The 24068-nt window shown below is 35.6% G+C and overlaps 1 protein-coding gene across 1 annotated transcript in view; it reads right to left on the reverse strand.

Annotated features, from left to right (window-relative positions):
• Positions 1-24068, reverse strand: part of ERC2 (ELKS/RAB6-interacting/CAST family member 2) — a 402854-nt gene that overhangs the window by 229603 nt on the left and 149183 nt on the right. The window contains exons 11-12 of the mRNA XM_084214527.1: positions 16208-16401; positions 73-208 (exon numbers count right to left, since the gene is read on the reverse strand). Coding sequence (XP_084070653.1) covers positions 73-208; positions 16208-16401 — 330 coding nt within the window. The remainder of the gene's footprint in view (positions 1-72; positions 209-16207; positions 16402-24068) is intronic.

Consider the following 24068-nt stretch of genomic DNA (forward strand, 5'->3'; position numbering starts at 1 on the left):
TCTGGAACACATACACTGGAACTGAAGTGTATTTTCTTAGACAGTTTAAAAAAAATTGAAAAATAAACTCACTTGTAAATGTTGCGAGTTGTCAGTCATATTGTCCTCTCGCCTACGAACTTCTTCCAACAACTGTGCATTCTTCTTTTTCTCCAATTGCTGATTGTGCTTCAGATTGGCAACCTTCTTGTTTTGGTCCTTCATATGTCTAAGAATTGCACACACACACACATTAGTGTTAATGATTGCAAGCACTTCTTTTGCAATAGAGATTAATCCTGTGACTACAATACAGGACATCAATACTCCAATAGACACAAGTTTTCCAAGCATCAGTTGTAACAATAAAACTTCATCTTCTTTTCAAGGTGGCATATCAAAACAGCTTTCAATTATGGAGAGGTAGAGAAATTATTTAGGCAGACAAGATTTCCCCCTTTTTATAATTTCCTGACAAAAACACATACATATTTTGAACTCTATGCAGAAAAATTGTTGAAAGAGGGAGATGATCCAACAATCCTTACACACCCTGCATTCAGGAACAATTTTAATAGGTGCTTCATTTCAAAGGAAGCAGAAGGTGAAGGTGAAGACTAATGTACATTGTGAAATTATATTTTTTAAAATCTGGACTACAAATGAGTGTTTAGGGGGATTAAAGTGTGATGGAGTAGGTCAGGTCATAAATATGCCATGAAGAATAAAGGATGACTTTACAAATAGCTTTGTACATGACAAAAATCTTTCTGTCATTTTTTATAATGGGACCTCTTTCTAAAAAGGATAATCAACAAAGCAATTTATGAGCCATTCCTAAGGAAATTAAACCATCTTTGCCACTCTTACATGTTCTCTTTTGTTAAGATTGTATTAATAAAAATGAGTTATTGTTTCAATTTTAATTAACTTTTATTGTAGATGTCATTCATCAAGTTACCAGAAGCATTTCTGAGACTTAGCATACACTTTTTTAAGAAAGAAGGCAAAATAATTTTGTCTGTCAGGTAATGAAAACATATCCTTGCAGTAATACTTCCTACCTGCTTGAATTCTTAAATATTATTTTCCAGACTTTCTTCAACATGAAGGAATTTGCTCCCTTTTATCTATAAAAAATAAAATTCACGTGCAAATTCCTAATGAGATCTACTCCCTAATCCTCTTGTGGCAAATGAAGAGAATATTATTCAATGCCCAAAAGGATCATTAAAAATCCCTCCTTTGCTTCCACATCAGAAGCAGTGAAAAATCTGTGCATTTCTTGCACAGATTTTTATTATGCAAAAGAAACTGGATCATTCAATATTTACTTCTATCACTGATTTCTTTGTCATACCAGTGGTTTTTTTCACTATTTATTAATGACCAAAAATTAACAATTAATTTGAAATCAATAAAAGTGCCATGGTATTAAAAATTCTTAAAAGACACTTCATGTAAAAGTTTGTAAGTACAGCACATTAGAGAAAATCCAATCAATTATTACTTAAAAAAAAGTACCATCAACTTGCCCAGGAAAAAAAAAGTGTGGACAACTAGTTCAGATATAGGTAATTTGCTTGCAGCTCCAAGTGAAAATCCGTTCCCTGCCATGGGTCTGTCTCATAATTGTTAGCACAGACTTACTCAGCATAAAACCAAAATGACTACTGGAAAAAAACCACTTCCACAACTTCATATATAAATCCATTTGGCAGAAACTTTGGTGGTGCAACATGGCTTTGTGCTGTTAAAATATAAATTGGTTTCCAATCTCATGTTGAGTAAATGATAAATTCATTTGCATTTAATCTCTATAAGAAGTTCCATTTTATGCCAAGGCTAGCTGCTTCTTTCATCACCCATGCCTCACACAACTTCCCATTTCAGCTTCTCTAATACCACACTGAAAAGAAGAACATGGTAAAGCTGCAAAGGAAAAACATCTGGTGCCTGTGATAGGCAAAATCTTGAAGAGAGGGAAATAAAAGAAAGTTCTGTCATAGACTCTCTTTATGCCACAACTGGCTACATACCTATGGAAATGAACAGAAAATGCTACTGTTAAAAAGCCCAGCTGAGGATTTTTCTTCAGGCCTGCATTAAAAGTACTGGGGGAGTTCAATGCAGCAAATAAGTACAAAAACATATTTCCCACCAGCTTTTTTTTTTTTTTTTTAATAGCAAATATCAAATACAATCCTTGGTTCAGTAGAATTTTTGACTTGCTTGCTCTCGTGTGTTTTCATGTGGATCTACTGCTTCTAAAATGCTTTTGAATTAAATAGTGGATTAAGCTAAGTACAAAGTATGCATGAGAAATAGAAAAATATTTGGGAACAGTACCCAATCAGTATAAAATAGATGTCAGGACCACAGAGGACATATAATAAAATATTCACATAGCTTACTAGTAACAATGCTGATATGCACAGTTATGTCTACATTACTCTTTATCATGTGGAATTAATTTGTTCTGCTACACTGCTTGCATTTAAAGCTCTAAGACCACAAAATTCATCAGACAAAATAAAATAAAGACTACTGCTTAAGACTGATCTTATAAATCTGAAGTGTACATTTCAGGGGTCTGCTCAGTAGAATTCCTCCTATCACAAGTTAATAATTTTCTGCTTATGCAGCATTTTCTGATAGTATAATTGCCTCAGAGCAGGAAGATGAAATGCTCAGCTCTCTCATTCTCCACATTGTTATACTTCATTTTGAAGTTGGGCATCTACTCTCTTTAATGTTAATTTTATTATTTTTTTATTATTATTATTTATCTATTCTCTTTTAGGTTAATTCTTTTACCTCTGAGCCAGATATTACAGTCATCCCAAGCTAGTTAAAACCCACCACTCTGCTGCATTTGTGATTTTACAAACTTCACAGAACTTGAAAGCCAGGCTACAAACCAGTTCTGAAGCACTCAAGCCCACAGCACGCTGAAATAGTGCCAACACTACACTTAGCTTAAAGAAATGATGTTCTGAGCTCATAAACATTTAAGAAACAAAGCAGATGAAAAAAGTAGCATAGATGACTAAGTCTTTGCACAGATGCTTAATCTTGGCCAAACATTAAAAAGTAGGATTAATGACAGTTTTTCAGATAACAAATTTACATTTGTTTGTGTTCCTATGGTTAAAGCCAGTCAGCAGCTGTTACATTAGGAACAGAAAATAACAGAGTGAAACTAAACTGTCTTGGAAAGAGAGCTAGAACATAAACATACCTTGAATAGTGTAAAATAATTTGAAAAAAAAAAATAAAGAAGGAAATTAGGTCTGTTGTGTTCCAGAATTATAAATTAAAGGATGATATCCTAGGCATCTCCTGACTCTTTTGATAATTCAACATCAGAGATATGAAGATATGCAGTATCCAGCAAACACCCTGTGCCACATAAATACAAGATACTCATAACACTGGCAGTTAATAAAGAAGAGATGAACACCAGGAAAAAGAAAAAATTCTAAATAAAATCTTATTCTTTTAGTACATTAGACATTCTCTCACTCCTAAAGAAGAGAAAAAGATAATATAAAGTAATAGAACTCTTTTAGAAGCTGCCTTACTACTCATTAAATTTATTAATTTATTATACCTAGATTAACTGAATTAGATTACCTAGATTAACATTGCTCTTAACTGACTATTCATTCTCCTTAGATACGAGACTCCATAAAAATCAACCTCTTCCTGAATCTTTCTGACTTGGGATAATTTTTATAATCTTTCTGAATACACAGAATGTTCTACAGTGATCAATTTTCACCTCAACTGGGCACTAGACTTAAAATCAGGTATCTAAATGACAGCAATGGCACCACCTTTGTTTTTCTCAGCATCCAACAATTTTTGAGGAAAGTGGCCTCAGAATGCCAGCGCTGGAGTCAGCAGACTGCAGCAGGTCTGACTTCTCTGCTGCTGAAGAACCATCCTCTATGACTGCTAAATATTTAGATTCACTTCGTGCATCACAGATCCAAGCACGGGAAAAGACAAAACATCCTCCAAGAGCCCTTTAGCTTTATCTCTTATGACATCCAGTCCAAAGGACTTAGAGCCCATCAGTCTTCCTGAGCAAACAGCAAGATGCCCTTACCTCAAATGCACTTTTCATTCTATTTCATCTTTGAAGTGAAATGCCTCTGTAGCAAACAGACATCAGTGCTGTGGAGACCCAGAGCCTGGGCCAGCAGGAAGTTAAACAGCAAAACAGGAGCAGCACTTAGTTCCTGCTGGTATGAATGTAACTCTAATGACTACACTTGAACCACGTTTGGGGCTTTTTCTTCTTCTGGAGTAGCACACAAATTGATCTCACAGCCTAACTACAGGACATTTAATTCCTTCAGTTCAACTTTTTAAGACAAATATTAAGCACTAAGTTTCTGCATATATGTGAGTAGCATTCAGATTTTATTTTACAGTAGTGTGTGTTGTCTAGCCTCCAATGCTTTAATCTCTGATAGCTATAGAAAATCACACTGTTTCATTAAATTCCCTGCTTTAATTAGCCACCTGGGTACCTTGGCCACAAAGCTGGTAATGTCAGCCAAAAATAAGTGTTACATGGTTGCATAGCCTTTACTCTATTTCATAAAGATTTTTTTTCCCCTCAAAGCATCCAAAAAATGCAGACATGCAAAATACTCCCAAGAGCAAAATCTGTAACATTTTCTAAAGGAATATGTCTCTGCAATAATTTTAATCACTTTAAACAACATTGCAATGGGACCAGCTGTCTGCAAGTCAATCAAAAAATTCTCCAGCGTGTTAGGGAGCTGTGCTCCTCAGCAAATAAAAGATTAAAAAATCAGAGTGCAATGAATGTTTTCAGGGAAACAAGCAAAAAAAAAATCAACTCCAAACCAACCAGATCTATTTTATGAAATACAATTTAGTCAAAACAATTAATCTATATAAAAAAATAAAGCGTAAAAAATATGGTTTAAAATTCAATATAGTACACTTATTTTAAATAAACAAACATCACCCAATGTTCTAGGCAGGCACTGGGTAGAATATTACCATCATCATTACCTGAAATTATTATCTCTTTCTCCTTTATAAATAGTCCACACTTTTACAAAGAATTTATGTATGTGATCAATGAAACAAATCTTAACATTTCACTGGGCACTCTGGGTCTCAGCAGCTAGTCATGCAGAAGACCTGATCCTGTAAATCCCAACCATGTGAATGTCCACTCCAAATTACATTACTTCAGTAAGACTCAGTAGAAATATTCCTGGCAGTTCAGTTCTCACTGTCTTAAGAATGAGAATCTAGGCAGGTGCTTCACTGAGTCATGACTAAACCAGCATAAGGGTAACGTTTCAAAATTCAGGTCTAATTTCATTGAAATCCAGAAACTAGAATTTTATTAAGATATAAGCAACTTTAGTATTGTTTCTAGCATTTCCAAGGAATACAAATGCATTTGCTACTACCTATCTCTAAACCTGAAAAACAAAGCTGGGCTGGACTTTGAGAGACCAAAATCACCACAAGAGATGTTAAGAGGGGTACTGACAGACACATTCCTGACACAAGCAAGGACACTGTTTGTTCACTTACAGCCCAGAGTTGGATTTTTTCTGTAGAAAATCTATATTATCAGGATGAGAATGCCTCTACCTGTGACAGGCTGAATTTTTGCTATAACAAAGAAAACAAATCTCAAACAAAAGCAATTTTTTCTAAGAAAGACCTCATGCTTGACTGCTGAACTGATTTTATAAGCTAGGCATAATCACTCTAAGTTTTATAATATGATAATAAAAACCAAGCAGTGACTTTCTGTGCTGTCATTTGCACTTAAAACTTTCACATTGTTTTTTTTTCAATCAAGATCATATAACCTAAAGAATTATTAGCGTCCAAGACATCTTTTAAAAACTTGTCTCCTTATTCTTAGCTTTTCTTATTCTTCTTTTGTTAACAAATACAATTATCACACTGATGGCAAATTAAATGCCTCAAATAAACAAAAGCAACAATCCCAACCATTAAGCAATTAACTGTTCTATCAAATTTAAACATTAAAATCAGAAATACTCCTAAAATACTCTTTTAAAAAGCTGAAAGATTGATACAGACTAAATAGGCACAGGGGAGTAAAGTGTTTTGAATGAAAACTTCTTAAGGAACAAATAAGTAAAGAATCAATTAGTATTCCTTGGTTTTTTTAAACATACGCAAAATAAGCTAAATTAAGACTTTTTTCCATCTCTTTTGTCATAAAGGCCACATCATTTTGGAGGAATAATTTATCCCAAATCTCAAGGAATTCCTTTCTTTGTATATCTGCGTAACCTATTGGCATCCTATAAAAAAAAACTCCTGTATATCCTCTCTCAGCATTGTCCTTCTTACCCTCATAATTCCAAAGCAGAAAATCTAGCAGACCTATTTCCTCTATTTTCCTTTTCTCTTTAAAAGAACTACATTTTCCCCTCTCTCTTTCCCACTGCAAAGGAGCAGGAACAAAACTTCCACTCCCTTTACAATTGCCTAAACTCCTAACCTGTGTGACAACATAATCTATAACCCACAAAAATTCATTTTTAAAATTGTGCTATTTGATCCTGTAACTAAAAAAAAAAAATCTATTCTACAGTGACATAAAGGGAAGTAGCTCAGCTTCCTTAGCAGATCTATTATCATTTGAGATGAGAAAGCAAGCTTGAGTGAATGCCCCTTGGAGAGACAGGAAAATGCTATCAGCCTGTGGCTGGATCTGCCAGGAAGGCTAACAGGACATTAAGACTTTCCCACAGAGAAGAAGATTATGAAAACTGAGTAAAATTTTGGTGCCTTTTGAGCATGAGAATTTGGAGGCAGGTAATTCTCTCTGGTTAACCTTGGCCAAACCGGTATAAAGATGAGGTATAAAGATTTTCTATTTTCCACAAGCCTGAGAAAATACTATTGCAAGAATTGCAATAGTATCTCTGACTGCAGAAGGATGCTTGCTCCTCTCTCTGCCATTCACCCAATGCTGAGACTATGGCAAGCTCCACACCACAGTTCATCTGCTCCTCAGAACTGCCAGGTACCCCTCTGTGCTCTCTCCACATCTCTTTGACAGAAAGAACTGGAAACAAAATGACCAACACAAATATGGGACAAAAAAAATCACCTAAACCAAGTAATATTAAAATAATTTTAAAATATCTAAAAAAACTTTAATTCCTATATCCCTAATTCTCCAGTTGAATGCATCATGACCAGAATTAGCAGCTAAGTGAATTTTATTATATTCCATGTTTTCATTACATTCCCAGCTCGTGTTACTGGCAGGTTACATAGCTATTTCAGTTCCACCCAAAGGAGCCCACAGAGACATGTAGGTCTCAAAAAAAAAAAAAAAAAAACAAACCACCTTCTTCCCATCCCCTTACACTCCCCCCACTTTTAAGTCTCATAATTTCAATTGCCTGAAGGCTGGCTTCAGGTTCCTTACTTAATACTCATAGTATGACAATTTTTCAGTGAGACAATTGTTTTGCCCCCAAATGCCCCACAAACCATTATTGTCCTGGGACAACCAAGAACTCTGCCTGGCAGAAATCAAGCAAGCGTCACAGAAGTCACTGAAACATTTCTCACCTCACAGGCAAAAACGTGGGGAGGAAGGGTTTACCTAACACACACTCTGGGAAGTTTTCCAAAATCTTTATTTAAGAAGTGTTTAGTCTGACACAGTTCCCTCCAAAGCCCTGGAGAGATGCTTGAAATATCCACGTGAGGATAACGCATGAATGAAAGAGACGTACTAAAATCCTGTTCCAAACTATGGTTCATGTCACTTTGTTTCAAGGCAGATCTGCACTGCAACCACGGAAACTCCGACCCAGCACTGCTGTCTTCCTCAGCACATTCCTGCTGGATGACACTTTACATGAACATGTGTGAAATTTATACCAGAAGACTCATCTGTCACACATCTCTCTCCTACACCCAGGATTGTCGTGCATTTTCTTCTGATGTTCTTCTTTAAAAAAAACCAAAAAGCACTGCTGATGACAACATGCTAGATGAGAAGGATATTTGATCTGATTTAATATGGCAATTGCTTGCTCAGCTATTTTATTAATTGAGACCATTAGCAATAACTGTAACTAGTTACTGGAAATTGTTGACTGACATTCGCAACAAAGAAGTTGCAGCCCTGCTACTGGTCCATCAGGTCCTTCCCAGCTGTAGTCCAGAAAAGCTTTTTTCTTCAAATTATCAAACTAAAAAAGCATCTCCACACAAACAAATGAGAAAAAGCAGCTCCTGACTCTTTCCAGTTTTTCTCTGCATCCAAGTGCTCCACAGCATGTCCAGCCCAGCCTGACAGCAATCAGGATCACACCTCTTCTGCAGCACTCCACGTTGCATTGCAATTTCCTTCTGGATCAAATTATTTGACTGCAACTCCTGGCTCACCCTAGAAGTTCTCAGGATCAATCCAGCCATTATCATCCAATACATAAATCAAGCTTTCCATGCTTTTGTAGTAACTTCTTCAGACCTTCAAATAAATCAGGTACCCTTTGTATGATTCTTGTTTAGACATACAAACTTCCCCTTATTATAAATTCAGATCAGAGCACAGTCATGCTGCCCAGGCATGTTGCTCCAGCACTGAGAAAGCAAATAATATGAGTGGAAGGAGTGGTTCCACCAACAGCCCAATTCCTAAATTTAGTGCCCCTGTCTCTTTTCAGTAACAGCTTTTTAAGGGCAAGCTGTGCTATCTCACAAAGATTCTTCACCACACTGCCCTCCACCATGCACAGGGAATCCTGACAGCATTGAGCCCAGCAGTCACCAACATCCCCAGCGAGTGCTCTGGGGCTACTTCATGCGCAGGTTCAAGAGGTAGAGAAATCTGCCCTCTAGATCTTGCCTTTGAGGAAAACTAATGGAGGCAGCAGGTCTGGAGAAGCATAAGAAATATTGATGTCTTCCATCATGAATCATGAAAGGGAAGAAAACAGCTCCTTCTGTTCTCTCTTCCCCAACACAGAGTTGTGGTGTCACATCCAATCAAATCCAAAGTTGCCATTTTTCCTTCAGCGAGATAGAGCTCTTTCCTCCTTATATTCACTTCTTTCTGCATAAACATTCACTTTATGAAGTATTTACCCTCCAAATCAAATCTCAAAAAAAGCAAATCACTGAGAAATCATAAAATATCCTTACTTATTTAAATAATTCCTTTCTATTTTAACCTTTGCATAGCTTTCAGCAAACTGAAAGGGAAAGTCCAGAACAAGGCTGACAAGTTCAGTAGAGAGTGGGATGAAAGTGCATCATCTTGTCCCAGGGCCCTGTTTGTATCTTTAGTGTTCATCATTATGATTTCTGCTTATTTTGTAATATATTATTTCCCTTTTTTTCTTTAAAATAAAATAGCAATGAAATAAACTTTCTACTTTACTATTTCTTAAAAAATGAAATTTACAATCAGTTTAAAACCACACATAAAATCAGCTAAATCTATATAGTCTCATCTCAAAATGTCATCCCTTTCAAAATGTTTAAATGCTAAAACATTGGTTCTGCATATGTCACAAACAAACTAAAAGAGAATGACATGTCAGCAATCTGCCTGTTATCCAATGTGACAACTGTGTTTCTCACTCAGAATAACCAGTCTCTCAGAAGAGTAATGTATATCACAGATTCTCTCAGTTTTCAGTAGTACACTATCTCCATTTCTCCAGGGACATTATCTTTGAACAACATATCGCTCTGCCCTTGGAACCATCAAACTGACATTTGACAAAACTGTGGACGGCTTGTAGGTTAAATTTAAAACTCCATTGAACCTCCCCTTGCACATCTCACTGAGCTCTGGCCTCCCATGGAAACAATTAGGAAGGCCAACATCAGAGCTGGTGGGAAACTTTCCAGCACTTTCTAGTGGGAACTTTCTGGTCAGTACAATTCACATGGAAAAAATACCCATCTCCTGCTTATGTGCAGTTACAAAAGTTTGGGGAGTACATAACCTGCTGTAACCAAAAGGTGTGGGGATGCCACTGTACTGGTGGTTGTACTCAGAATATTTTTATCTTGTACAGGCAGGTGCACATGAGGGCATTATGCCAATATATCTGATTTTCTTGTTTTTCATCAGTATCAATAGCCTACCACGTTTTAAAACCGATGCGGCATTTTTCTAACCATAAAAACCTCATAGGAATATGGATGACAGAATATTTTTATCTTGTACAGGCAGGTGCACATGAGGGCATTATGCCAATATATCTGATTTTCTTGTTTTTCATCAGTATCAATAGCCTACCACGTTTTAAAACCGATGCGGCATTTTTCTAACCATAAAAACCTCATAGGAATATGGATGACTAAAATGACAGCTAAGAACATAGTGATCAGCAGAAATTATGGAAATTAATAGATCTGTTTCTTAAATTCAGTTTTGACCTTAATGAAGATTCAAGCTGAGAAAACTTAACACTTCACTGAATACCCACAATAAATTCTAATCATACTCTACAACTTCTCTGGGACTCTAGGGATGGAAGTTGGCAGGGTTATGCAGACAGTTTGCTTCAACAAGGTCAGTTGGCTTTTTAGGTCAATAAAACATAACAGAAATTGCACCTCCAACTGCTGAACAAATGTTTCTGCATACCAATCATTGAATTCCAGTGAAATCAACCATAATGACAACCACATAGCATAATACCTTTCTTTAGGCTCTCTTGAGCTAGAGAGATTTTCAATCAATGTTGAACATGCTCTGATAGAAATGCAAAGTGGTCACATTCAGACAATAATTTCATCATGGCCAACTCCATAATAAATGCATTTATGTGACTTCTGAAAGAAAGAAATACTCTGAAACTTAATTGTTGAAGTATGTTCACAATCTGGGTGTAACAATTATCCCCTCGAGCTCATAAAAATATACTTGCAGTAGATAGACAGTAAATTTAGCATTCATCCAATTCTTTACTGCAATCGATGAGCCTCAAATTTCAGAAAAAAAACTTTTCAGCTGGAAAGTAACTTGTGATTGTGACACACACTAAAGAACATCAGAAGGAAAAAAAAGTCTAGTCATCTTTTTGTAATGAGCCATCTTTAGCTGTGCAATTTGAAGACATTCCTGTCAGAGAGTTCTCTGACATGTCTGAACTGTGAATTGGGCTTGGTCTTGACTCTCCCAAGAGAAAACATCAAAAAGATGTTTTAAGACTTTGCTAACTTACAATTTACAGCCACCCATAAGCATGAGAAAGAAAATTAACACCAGGGCCTACTAAGAGAAAAAAAACCATCAACCAGATCAATTTTTGCTTCCAACAAGCACCACAAGACATGTAATACTTGAAAAGTTTACTCAGAAGCAGCGTGCAGAGACAAATGCCAGCTAAACTAATCTACAATCTGGAAGAATTTAAAATATGAACCTGACTAGATGAGGTTACATCCAAACACAGCATAAAAACACACACAGACAACTCCTTTACAGTTATGTGCTGGTCCAGAATCTGGCCAGCAAAACCAGCTACAAGTTTCTAAACCACTGAAACTCCTCATATTCTGTTTGTAAGCAGTAAAAGGGGCAATGCAGCATATTAAGAATAAGTCTCTGGTCTTCGGTATAAATCTCTCTGAATACAATTGTCACTGTTCATTACCTGCTGGATTGGGCTATCTACCAAAAATTATTCCCAATGTTAAACTTCCTAAAAAAAGATAAGCAAAACCAAAAGAAGAAAATAATTCACACAAAACAACATATTAATTGAATATGTTGTTAATAAACATTTTTTCTTATAGGCATTCAAGAAAAAGATTCATTTACTGGAAAGTTTCTGGTCTAGAAATGAAATGACCAAAAACTTCACAATAGGGACAAGCAGAATAAAAACAACAAAATACAAATAGAAGTTAACAATGTGGAATCAAAACAACCAAATAAATGAAGCATCAATGAAAACCTTCATTGTGGAAGGAGCATTAAGTAGGAGAGCAGAAAATACTGACCTGGAAGTCAAGCTGGTTGGAGTAGGGATGAAAGCAGCAGTTTGGAGAAAAACAGATAGGGAGGAAGACAGCAAAAGAGAATAAAGGGAGGAACACATTAGTTCTTTAAAAATATAACAAGCAGATGTTATATTAGCAGATTATTAAAAAGAAAAAAAAAAAAAAAAGAAAAGGAAAGGGAAGGGAAGGAAAAGCAGGAACTAAAATGAAATTTCTGCAGCACTACATCCTTCCTGTGCACTTAAGAAAACAAATTTTAAATCAAAAGGGTATCTGGTCATTGGTGGACAGCAGAAAGACATCCATATTTATAACTATCCAAATTCCAAATTCATATACACACCAAATAGAACAAATAAATTGGATTAATTTGGTAGCATTTGCTGCCCCACAAACACCTTGTCATATGCCACAAAGTCTTTCATTTGAACTGTCATGGGCTGGTTACCCTCATTCATCAACTCTTCCAATGGCAGTCAAAGCAGCTGAACAACTCGGCAACTTGTTCAAAGATATTTAGAAGTTCACAAAGCTAATAATCAAAGATGAAGCTTTGACACCGCACCCCAGAAATGCAGCCCCTTCCAATGCTGACAGCAAATTTTTAATTCAGAATGAAGAAGAGAATACTTCAGCACTGAAAATACTCTGATTTTTGACAACTTTATTTGTTAAAAAAATGCCTAACACACCCTTTTCAAAAAAGTAAGGCCAAAATAATCCCCACACAGCTTGACTAGTCCTTAAATCTGTCCCTGGCACACAGGATTTTGTGCTTTTGAGAAAAGGAGCATACTCAACAGCCATAAAAGTACTTTTTTTTAAATCCAATTTTTCTACATACTGATGTTTTTTCTCTTGTGCAATGACTTGTCACTGCTGTGTAGACTTACCTTCATGAGAATTCAAATCCAAATCAATTCAGAATTAGTTAACTGTAGTCTGAATGCCCTAAGAGCTTGAATACACATCCATAGTGTCATATACCCACTGCATATGAGAAGTAGATAACAGAAACAAAAAACTTCTTGTTTAAGAACCAACAGGTTTGTCTCATAGCATAATATTTTAAATGGACTTTTATATTGTTGCAATCTTTCCTGAGAAGCTACACTTGGCCAAGCAACTGACCAAGTATCTCACCACTGGAGAAACGTGGATCCAAGATTTTGCAATCTTTGCCACATTGGCATCACTTTCTCTTTTCAGTCTAAATTTACCAGTGGATGATTTATATTGTATCATGTGCCAGTGCTCTTTTACTGAAATCACTCTTCTTTCTGTGCAGTGCTTATCCCTTTCCATATTTGCCCAGAACATGCATCCCTACAGAGCTTTGTTTTGCCAGAGAAACAAACCACTGTTGCTTAGACTCCTCCTGTGACATGAGCACTGCATTCCTTCTTACCAGCCCTCTCTGCACCTGTTGCTAGTTTTAATTCAACTTCCAAGCATATGACTGCTGAGAAGTACACAGCAGAGCTCCACACAGAGCCTTGCCAGCACCTGATGACATTAATACCTTCCTATCCTTACTGCAGATATTTATTCTGACATATCAGGATTCACTCCTCATTATTTAGATGGCTCATAATGACACAGCCATAAGCAAATTCACCCTTTCTTTTCCTGAACTGTATCAAGGATTTTCCTTAGTTTATATCAGGCAGCCTTATTGGTCCTAACTTCACAAACATGCATTTTATGCCACTGTATTTCACTTCATTTTGTGATTCAAACTCTCTATCACATTTCATAAACATACTTCTCATTCTAATACCATTAATAAAAGCTTTAAACAATACACTCTTTCAATCCTGACAGTTCTGTTTCAGCTGCAGCTCCCTCTCTGTGGTGAGGCTCTTGGCATTAAAACTTCACTACCTTATCCAGTTTCAATTACATTCTTAAAAAAAAAAAAAAAAAAACAACACAAAAATAAAAACCTTGAACCACATTTCCTTCATCAAGAAAACCAAGAAGAAAAACAGCAAGCTAAATTTAACAAAAGTACATGACACATTAAATGTAATATCTTGCATTTGATTTTAAACTTTTTTAAAATTATAAACAGATAAATAGTGAAAATTGTAATAAAAGTTATCAAATAGCTTAAGTATAGAAGAAGGAGTGGTTTCTCCTGTGTAGTAATAAGAAACTGTAAAATAAAAAGTTAATATAGGGAGAGTAATTAAAGAAACAGACCAACATGATTTCATATGAGCAATAATATTAATCTGAAATGATGACACTCAGGAGTATGATAGTCTCTGAGCCAAGAAAATCACATTAAAACCAAAAGAATTACCATTCATATAAAGACTTCTTCATAATTATTAATAATGTTTATCTGCCAAGTAGTAGACACTTATAAATTTAACTGCCCATACCTCAAGGCAGATATTTCTACCCCTGAGTATTTGACACTTCATGTGGGTCAATACTTTCTGACTAGTCAAACATTAATATTCATCTCCTTGTTTTAATTGTTGTTTGAATTTGTAAATGATAACTTTATTACAACCATTTTTACTTTTCAAACTTATTTATACAAGCACACCTCATTATTTTGAAGAATTCCTATGTGAATATAACAAATATTGTGAGGATACCACAGCTCGCAATAGTGTAGATTATCATTTCCTCAGAAATTTATGTTAATATATTTTGAAAATTTATGTGGTTGCAATTATCTTGCAGTGTAAAGATATTGGCATAGAAGTGAATGTGGATCCCAGCAAGCTAAGAATGAAAAAATGCATTCTAATGTCACATTCATTTTCCTACAGGACCCCAGAGATGCCCTTGCATCTGAAGTTTGAGGAAATGTCAAATATATGCTAAAGGCCCCTACCAAGGTTTAACCACTCCATCACATTCTAAGTACAGAACATTCTCTTCAAAAGTCTGTGTTCACTCAGCAGTACCACATTATTTTCTGAGAAGTTATTTCAGGGTCAACACACTCATCAGCAATAACAGACTAGAAACTGCTCCAAAACTTCACTGCTAAGAGTATAACACATTTGAAAAGAAAATTAATACAAAACCAGAAAATTCTCACCCATTACAGGATTCTCAGACAACAGGAACAGAATGTATGCTGACAATGCTGTACCAGTATCTCTGGACCCATTAGTTCCTTGTACCTTCATAACTGCTGCTTTGTAATTAATAATTCTCAAATCAAATGAATTTACTGCTCTCTATCAATTCTTTACCTCTTTTTACATTAAGTATTTAAATCAAATTGTAAGTCATCCTCACTAAAAGGTGCTCTACATCTTTCTTTCCATGCTGGCTGTTTTCTGCCCCCCAAGGTAACCAGCATTTCTGACACGTTCCTCTCTTTCATAGTAATCCTCCCTAATGGGTGCTTGGTCTTGATTGGAACTACAGCAATGATCACAAAAATGAAATCACTTAAACTTCTTTTTTGGAACCATGAAACAGTTTTCTTCTGACTTGATCATAATTGAACAGTTACATAAATGATTTGAAATCACAGAATTCCTTCTTTCATTCAAGCAAGAGTGTCTAATTCAAGGAAGAGAACGAAGAAAACAGATCAATCAAATAAACAGCAGGACCCCATACGGGAGAAGGTTCCAAGATCTATTTAATCACAAAGGGCACAAGAAATCCCAAAACCCTCCTCTCCCCATTATGGAAAGCCTCCACAACCTTTCCAGACACAAGACAATCACTGCCTGGTCAACATCAGAAAATATTCTTTTGAAGCAAACAAAGACTAGGGGAACATTGAGAAGTAGTTACAACTATTATTAAATAGTCATGAGATGGGTTAGAAATACTTACCAACACTTTTCAGGACCTCTGAGAATGACTGATGATGTTCACACTTGAAGAAACACGTGGGGGGAGGTCTGATTCATCAGTTACTAAAAAGACAGGCTTGTTTCCCCAACACTGTTTTCTGGGGGGTTGTTGGGCCTGTAAATTGCATGTGACCTTTCCTATACACACTCGTTCTATGAAGAGTATTAAAAAACGGAAACCTTAAATTTTTCCAAGGTCAGCCAACAGGAGATGCAGTTCTCAAGTAGCTCTTTTTTGTTCTTTTACAAAGCATAACCAATATACTCTTAAAAAACATACTCTGCTTGTAACCTCTGCTTCTGAAATGAAGATCAAGTAAGCAAAAATGCTACTCAATGTAAGACAATACAAAAATTACCTTTCCAACTCAGCAATTTTCTTATCTTTGTCATTCTTCTCATTCTCTACTTCCTTGAGTATTTCTAGAAGTCTGTCAACCTCAGCCTGAGCTTTGCCACATTCTTCTCTATAGTACGATGCCTCCTTGTCAAGCTGTTTCATTCTGTCTGCAAATTCTGGATTCATCCGTGCCTCCTCTTCAGCTTCATGAGCCTTCAGAATCAATATTTCAAAAAGATAAGGGTGACAATAACTTAAAGAGCTTTAAAAGCTTTACCTCTTGAGTCTCGGAATTCAAGTTTACATTAAAAAGGATTATGGGTATTCCTGTCTGATGCATTATAAAAATAAATGAAAATATCTATATAGTCAAATTCTATCATCCTGAAAGGGGAGGAGATTTATTAAGGGGGGTGTTACATATTAAAGTGACCCCACTTGAACTTTTTTCAAATTTACCAAAAACTCACCTTGTAATTCATGAAATTCACATTAAGTTCAGTGTGTTTTGAATATATAGGCAATTTCTGAACAAATCATGTCCTGTTTCCCTATACAGAAACACATGCTCTTTGTCCATTTATAAATACACAAACACAGATACATATATACATATTGTATATATCTGTATCACCAAATGTCTCAAATGTAGTTTGATACAAAGAATTTTAAAAAAAGAAATTGTTTTTAATGCAGAGGTAATTTTAAAAGATAAACCAATAAAATAAAGCTGCTTTCAGCAGACATCTTACCCAATAATCCTTTTTAGCCTATCATTAATACTTAACCTGAACCATCAGAGGAACAAGCCCATTGGTGAAAACAGCACAAACCTGGCAAACACATGCATGGATGGGTGGGATTTCCACAGACAAGAGAGAACACAATGAAAAAACAACAGTGCAGAGCCCAGGCCAACTCCCATCAAACCTAATGGCAAAAACCCAATTAACTTCAATGGGAGCACGACCTGGCACCGAGTGCTTTCAACTGTTGGCTGCAATAATCACAGACAGATGGAAACAACGATGCACTGCAATGCTTAGCCTACCCCTTGCTTCCCATTATTCCTAATTGGCATCTTGAAAGAGCAGGCAAGGAAAAAAGAAGTAGTTTAAGGCAGTGCACATTAAACATAGAAAATTCAGGTAACATACAGGATTTTTTACAGAAATTCATGGTATTTAGAACAGAAGGTCCTCCAACTATCTTAGTATGAGAGAAGACATGGACTTACTTATCCTTCTTAATTTCAGGGAATGGACAATGCAAGCAAGCAATGAAAGAAATGCAGATCAAAATGAAGCATGCAGGTTTGGGAAAGAACTAATATAAACTACAGATACTAGAAGGTCCACATTCTTTGCAATGGTTGAAATTTTCTGTATAAATGAAGAAGTAGTCTGAGTTTATAAATACAACAAAAAATTGAAATTAGTAGGGAAAAAACTTAGGGGGGTTGCATGTAACATATCATTTAAGCATGAGGATAATAAGAAAAAGATAGTAGATTTGAAGTGCTATTTATCCTGTTTGGAGGTTTTTATTCAGAAGAAATATTTCATGACCAAAAGAAGCCAAGGGAATGACATGAGAAGCCTAATAAACCTACTGACCTTGCTCTTCAAAATCTGTTTTGATACATGCTCCAGTCCTGAATTCCATTCCATAGGACTTTTTAAACCCAGAACTCATTTCAACGTAACATTCAAGGAGTATCTTAATTTTACTGTTTGAATGAGATGTCAGCAACAGATTCCTTTTCAGGCTCATAATCTTCCTTAATAATAAACTTGGATTTCTTTTATACCAGTTGTTAATTGTATCAAGAAATTTACTTTCAACTAGCTTTGTAATTTTTTAAGTCAATGTAATACTCAGACTCAAGACCAATTATCTGAGAAAACACTTTGATTGTCCATCAACCCTATTACAATATTATACACTTTTTCATCATTGTGTAATTTTGCAAGGAATAATTAAATTCCATAAGAAAATTCACTTTAGAAAAAGAAATATAACCCAACTCCCACCTTCAAGATACTACAAAACTTATGCAAAAAGTACATTGCTCCCTAGTCTTCAGATTTCTCCTCCTCTCCCAAGGGTAAATCCAGAATTTCACAGTTCCTCTCTAAAGGCTATCACTCTTTTGTGTAACTCCCTGTCATCTTTCTGTCCCTTCACTTTGGTACAAAATTAGTTACATACCAGCCTTGCTTCCATCATTTCACAGAGAGGAGAAATACCCACCTTCCTTCCTCTAACCAGTCTTCACTTTAGCATGAAGTGAGTCTCAGCTTCAGCCCAAAATTTTTTCCCTAAGTACCTCTACCCTTCTCTTGCCCCAGAGCAAGAAGCAATGCAGTTAGGGAGAGAAGCCTGTCTCTTTTTTATGTTTCATTGCCACACTGCACTTTCTACAAGGAAAATGAGTAACTGGGCAAGGACATGATAGCATCACCAATGCAGAGGTGCCCTATGTTCTACTACCATGGGTATTCCTGACACACAGCAGCTCAGAAATGTTCTGAAAAAATTACCTACTGCACAGATGAGAAACAAATCACCACCTGAAATAATAAATATATTCCTCACTTTAGCCCTTTAAATCTCAGTTCAACAGCATGCTGAGGAAATCAAAATTAAGGTGCAAAAGTATTTTCAGTTCTTGTTTCCTGTGGTACTCATGCAATTCCATATTTGTGGGATGCGTTTTTGGAAAATTCTGCAGCACAACTTGGTCACTGCATTTCCCCAACATGAAGTGGAACTTTGAAGGTATGATTAAATGTGATTAAGTGTCCAACTAATGTCACATATAAATCAATGTAAGTATTAAGTTACTACAAGGTTGGTCTTAAAAAAAAAACTAATCTAAAAAAAACCATAAAACCAGTATTGCAAACCACCAATTGATCCTATTGCCTCTCCTTTTCAAAGCACTTAGAGAATCTTTTTTGGAATATTGTCAGGAACCAGATTTCTACAAGAGTATTTCCCAAATGAAGAAGTAAAGTAAAGTTAGTTAAAAAGGTAGAGCAAGAACAAAAAACCACAATTTTTACAAAGGGCTTTCTGCAGGTGGTACTTTAACCTGCAATTCCCTTTAAGGGACTCTTCCCATTGTAAACATGGCTGCTGACACTAGAAAAGAGCAAAACACAATCCATCTGACATGGCCAGGACAAAGGAACAGAATTACTTATATGGCCCCATTTTATTTTATGGCTTTGAAAGATGTGTTTGGATCTGAACTAGGCACCTTTCTGAATTTGTTGTGTACAGATCAGGGGTGATTTGTTGACAGATGGAACTTGACTTTTGAGGTCAAACAGTAGGCCCAAAGGAGTTAAAAGGCAGCTCAGTTGATATTGACCCTGCTCCTGCCAGGACAGGGCAGATTTCTTTGGCTTTTTTCAGGCTGTAGACTGAACTGCTGGATCTAGCTCTAGACAGAAGCTGCATGAATCACTGAATCAAAGTCTCTGCCTATTTCTGCAGTCCTCTCCTTTTTATGTTTAATTTCTGTCCCCTGTTTACTCCCTAAGTTCTCTGTTACCTTGGAAAAAACACTTCTGTTTCTGTGGGGCTTTTATGGGTAAGAGGGACTGCTTCATGTGTATTTTTCAGCTTTCTTAAATCTGAATCTGCAAATGATAACCCTTGTGCGTACAGATTAGGTTAATTTCAAACTAATCCACTCACTTTATGATGCTTTTTCCCCCAATATTATGACTGTGATATTGTATGTTATTTTTACAACTGAGTAAAAATAGCATATCACTCTACCATTAGAATGTCACAAATTTTTACATTAATTATACATCTGTTCTCATCTTTGCTTCATAAGCACTGCAAATGGTTTAGAAGAAAAGTAACATTTCCTTATGTAAACCACAAATTTCCTACAGAAATATCATAACAGTGTGGCACAGACATGCAACATGAATTATTTAGGCTATTAAAGTCTTATGCTATAGTCATGCATGTATTATTCTGCATAATAGAAATGGAGGGATAGATAAGTATTTCATTTTTAAAGCTTCAGACACAAACATACACAGAAATCAAGTGGGTACTTAAAATAAAAAAAAAAGAAAAGGAACAGCAGAATTTACATGCAAGATATTTATTACTTTGTAAGATCCTTCAAATTTTATTACTTTCAAGAATGAATGGGAAAAAAAAGGTTGCTGTCACACAAATTTTCTTGTCTCCTTAAAACTCAGGAGGTTTTCATTTAACTTTAGGGACTGCTCTAAGTAATTTATAGTGTATTCTGCAAGTAGTTTAAATTTTAATCTGACATTTCTCTTTTAGATCTTGGAAAATTTAGTCTTTAATATTCAGAAAAAGGTTCACCTGAACTCCAAACAATACAGCATGATATTTAAATGACAGCACAAAGGCAATAATGTAATTTCTTATAATCAATTTTGCACAAATTCTCATTGCTTATTTCAAAAAGTTCACCTTTAAAACATGAAGAAATATATATCCAATTCTATTTACAACTTATTCTCATACATGTAGGAGAAGAAAAAAGGTGAGCAAGAGAAGTTCTTTTTTAAAAAATCAGCTTGGGGGTATAGTATGATTGCTGCCTGGTGCCAAAGAAAAAGAATCTTGCATCCTTTTTCTTGCTCTATGACTTCCAACAGGCTGTCCTTTTGAAAATTGACCACATAAAGGCAGAAAAAACAGTTAAGAAAAGGACTGACTTTGGAATACTGCACACAAACAGATTAGGAAGTAACAAATGAATTCTATACAGCAGAATCACTAATATTGATCTAATGACTGGCCAGTATTTATGAAAACCAAGCTAAAAAACAACAGTGAAAAGACTCCAGTCTGAAAAGACACGGACAGGAGCAGTGCAAATGATGTGAATAGAAACATAACTACCACAAAAGTGACCCAAGATGATACAGAAAAAAGGGGGTTTATCATTGAAAGGGACAATCTCTTTCTCCAGCACTGTGCCAGAGGGTAGAGGTGATAATCAGGTTTTATGGTATTGTGCTACAACTTATGACTAAATTCTAAACACAGGTAACCAACAACTTCAAAAATAAATAGAGCAGATTGTATGGGAATCCCTTTTCCCATACAAAAGTCATGACATATCCATGACAGGGTTGGAGCTACAAAACCTAACTATAATAGATTCCAAAGCTGGAATCCTGGTCCATGGACACCCATGGCAAAGCTCCCACTGACTCCAGTGATGGCAATACCTCCTCTAATGTGTAGTATCACATTACTTAAGCTACAAACCCACTTCTTCTGTATATACACTATCCAAATTACACAGTAATTCTGACTAGGATTACTATGTAAACTATAGCTTTTAAATTGCTCTTACAGTTACATCATTTTTCTGTCCTGTGATGCTCACAGCACATTAAATGTAACAGTCTCAGCCAAAAAGATGGGAACTCCTCTCTGCAGAGAAAAGGTTTGTTGCTGCTCTTCCTCAAATTGAAAAAGGAGTCAAGTCAAAAGAGATATTGTGCAATTAAATCAGGCATTGGCGAGAACATTAATTCTAAACAAGCCAAAGTAAAGCTCTGCTTTTGCAAAAATTGCCTTTTGCATTTATCATTTTATATTTCAGTATTTTCTTCATTTAAATACAAAGTTTCCATGTTCCTAATGTATATATGCTAAATGTATACACTCTTTCATGAGTAGAACTGACCTATTTTAGTCATATGGACTTTTGAAAATACTGCCAGTCATTTCCTCGATATTATTCTTCATCTAATTAACTCAGTCACTGTAGATAAACTGAATAAATTAGGAGTTATATAAGTTTGAAGGATCAAATAAAGTACTGTACAAGGAGGAATTAAAAAGCAAAGCAAAAGGAAAAGAATTTCTGCATGCATTTTCTAATGGAGAAGTTGAGGACCTAAAGGATATTTGTTTTCTCAGAAACACAGTATGTACCTATTTAATACATTTCAGGTTCTTAAATTGGCCTTCAAGTCCACAAAGTTCATTTATTTGGATACAATGGATACAGCAGAGTGAGCACCAGGAGTGTTCTGCAAAGCTCCACAGAGGAAGAGCACAACACAGTAAGGGAATGGATCCTCATGCTTCCATATGTTACAGCGGGCATTTTAAAAATGAACTTACTGGATTGTACATCTGATTGAACAACTGCTCAGCTTGCTACATTGCAAAGTTGGTAAGGAGTGAAGCACAGACAGGAAAAGAAGGAAAGATCCAGGAAAACAGCATTAGCTCAACAAAACCAGTGCATTTGCACAGAAGAACATGTCATTAAAAAAAAAAAAAAGAAAGAAAAAAAAAAAAGTAGAAATTTAAGATTCTAAACATTCCTTGGTGAAAGTGAGAGGCACTGGGGAAACATAAATGTTGACTTTGGCTCCTAAAAAAGAATAGCTGGAGTAAGAAACTTAAGGTTTGTGTTACTTTCCCTTTCTCAAGTCAAATAACCCATGAAATAAAGAGAGGTGTCCACTTTTGATGATACATTAAGTGCTGGTCTCAAGCAATGAATCACGAGAAGTGCTTTTGGCTGAGGCTGCAATTTATCACCAAAGCTTCAAAGACAGTAATAATAAAAGATTAATTAAATAGTATCATTAAATTTATTACTTTCCTTTTGTTTAATACAATACTGAATTTTCTATGCAGAATGACTTTCAAACAGTACAGCTTGGCAAATAGTTCTTTAGCAACTGCAAATATGTCAGTAAGCAAGTAAATTTAAGATGATGAAAAACAACAAAAGGAGGAAATTCTGGAGAGGATAATAAAGATTATATATACACACGCGTATATAAAACACTTTGCTACCTATTAGGTAATTCTGCTGTTCTTTCACAAGCAGCAATACAAAGTAAGTCAACAAAAATCTATGGAATTTTGGGAAAAAAAAGCATTGACCATTCTCTGGTATTTAGAATTTTTTCTTTTAAAATTTTTATGTATTTCAATCGATAATATTTGTCACAAAATGTTCAATAAGCATGTCTAGAATTTAAAACATTACTTTTTATACCAAAATCTAGCACAGTCACATGAATAATTGCTTTGTACAAAAGTTCTCTTATTTTTGAAATGTGCTTACTGTGTGAAATCATGGGTTTAGAATCAGCATATTTTTTCTTGCCGAAATGCAAAAAATCCAGTTATGCAGTACTAAAAAATATTTGGATCTAATCAGATACAATCAAATCCATCTTTGTTATTAATAAATGAATCCTATTGTCTCCAAAACAAACCAGAAAGCAGGGAGGGAAAGCTGGGGAGGAGAAACTCCAGAAGTTGTTTTGGTGTTTTTTTATTTACAATTTTAGTTTGGACTTGCCTCTTGTGCACATTTTCCTTCAGACATAGCACTTACCACCATTAGTGCTCATGCAAAACTAATTCCCAGCAAGCGTGCACAGAGTACTATCTTCATATTTCTTAGTTTAATTTGTTAAAACTTATAAATCAACACCGAATTAGAATTATTTTACAGCAGCATAACTAAGTACCTGCTCTATGATATTTTTAGAGAGGAGTACTGTATAAACTATTTGGAATTTTTTCAAGGAGACAGCCCCTTGGAAAGAGAGAAGCAAACTGTGCCAGATGCCTCTGCTCCTGCAGAGGTTGATGCTCACACGTGAGCACACCCATGGGACACGTGGGCTCATTTATGACCCTGCTGCTGTCCCCTCCTCCTCTGAGCCAGACATGTGCAAGGGTGACCCAGGTTTCTATTTCACTCACTTTCCTGAGGACTGAGAACACGGTGCAGGTATTTTTCTGGGGACCAATTACTTTTAACGCAGGGTATTTACAGGTTTGAACATAAAGTATTTCATTAAAGAAAATGTGAATTGAAAATG

The sequence above is a fragment of the Fringilla coelebs genome (assembly GCF_963513975.1).
Source record: "Fringilla coelebs genome assembly, chromosome: 13".
Classification (NCBI taxonomy): Eukaryota; Metazoa; Chordata; class Aves; order Passeriformes; family Fringillidae; genus Fringilla; species Fringilla coelebs.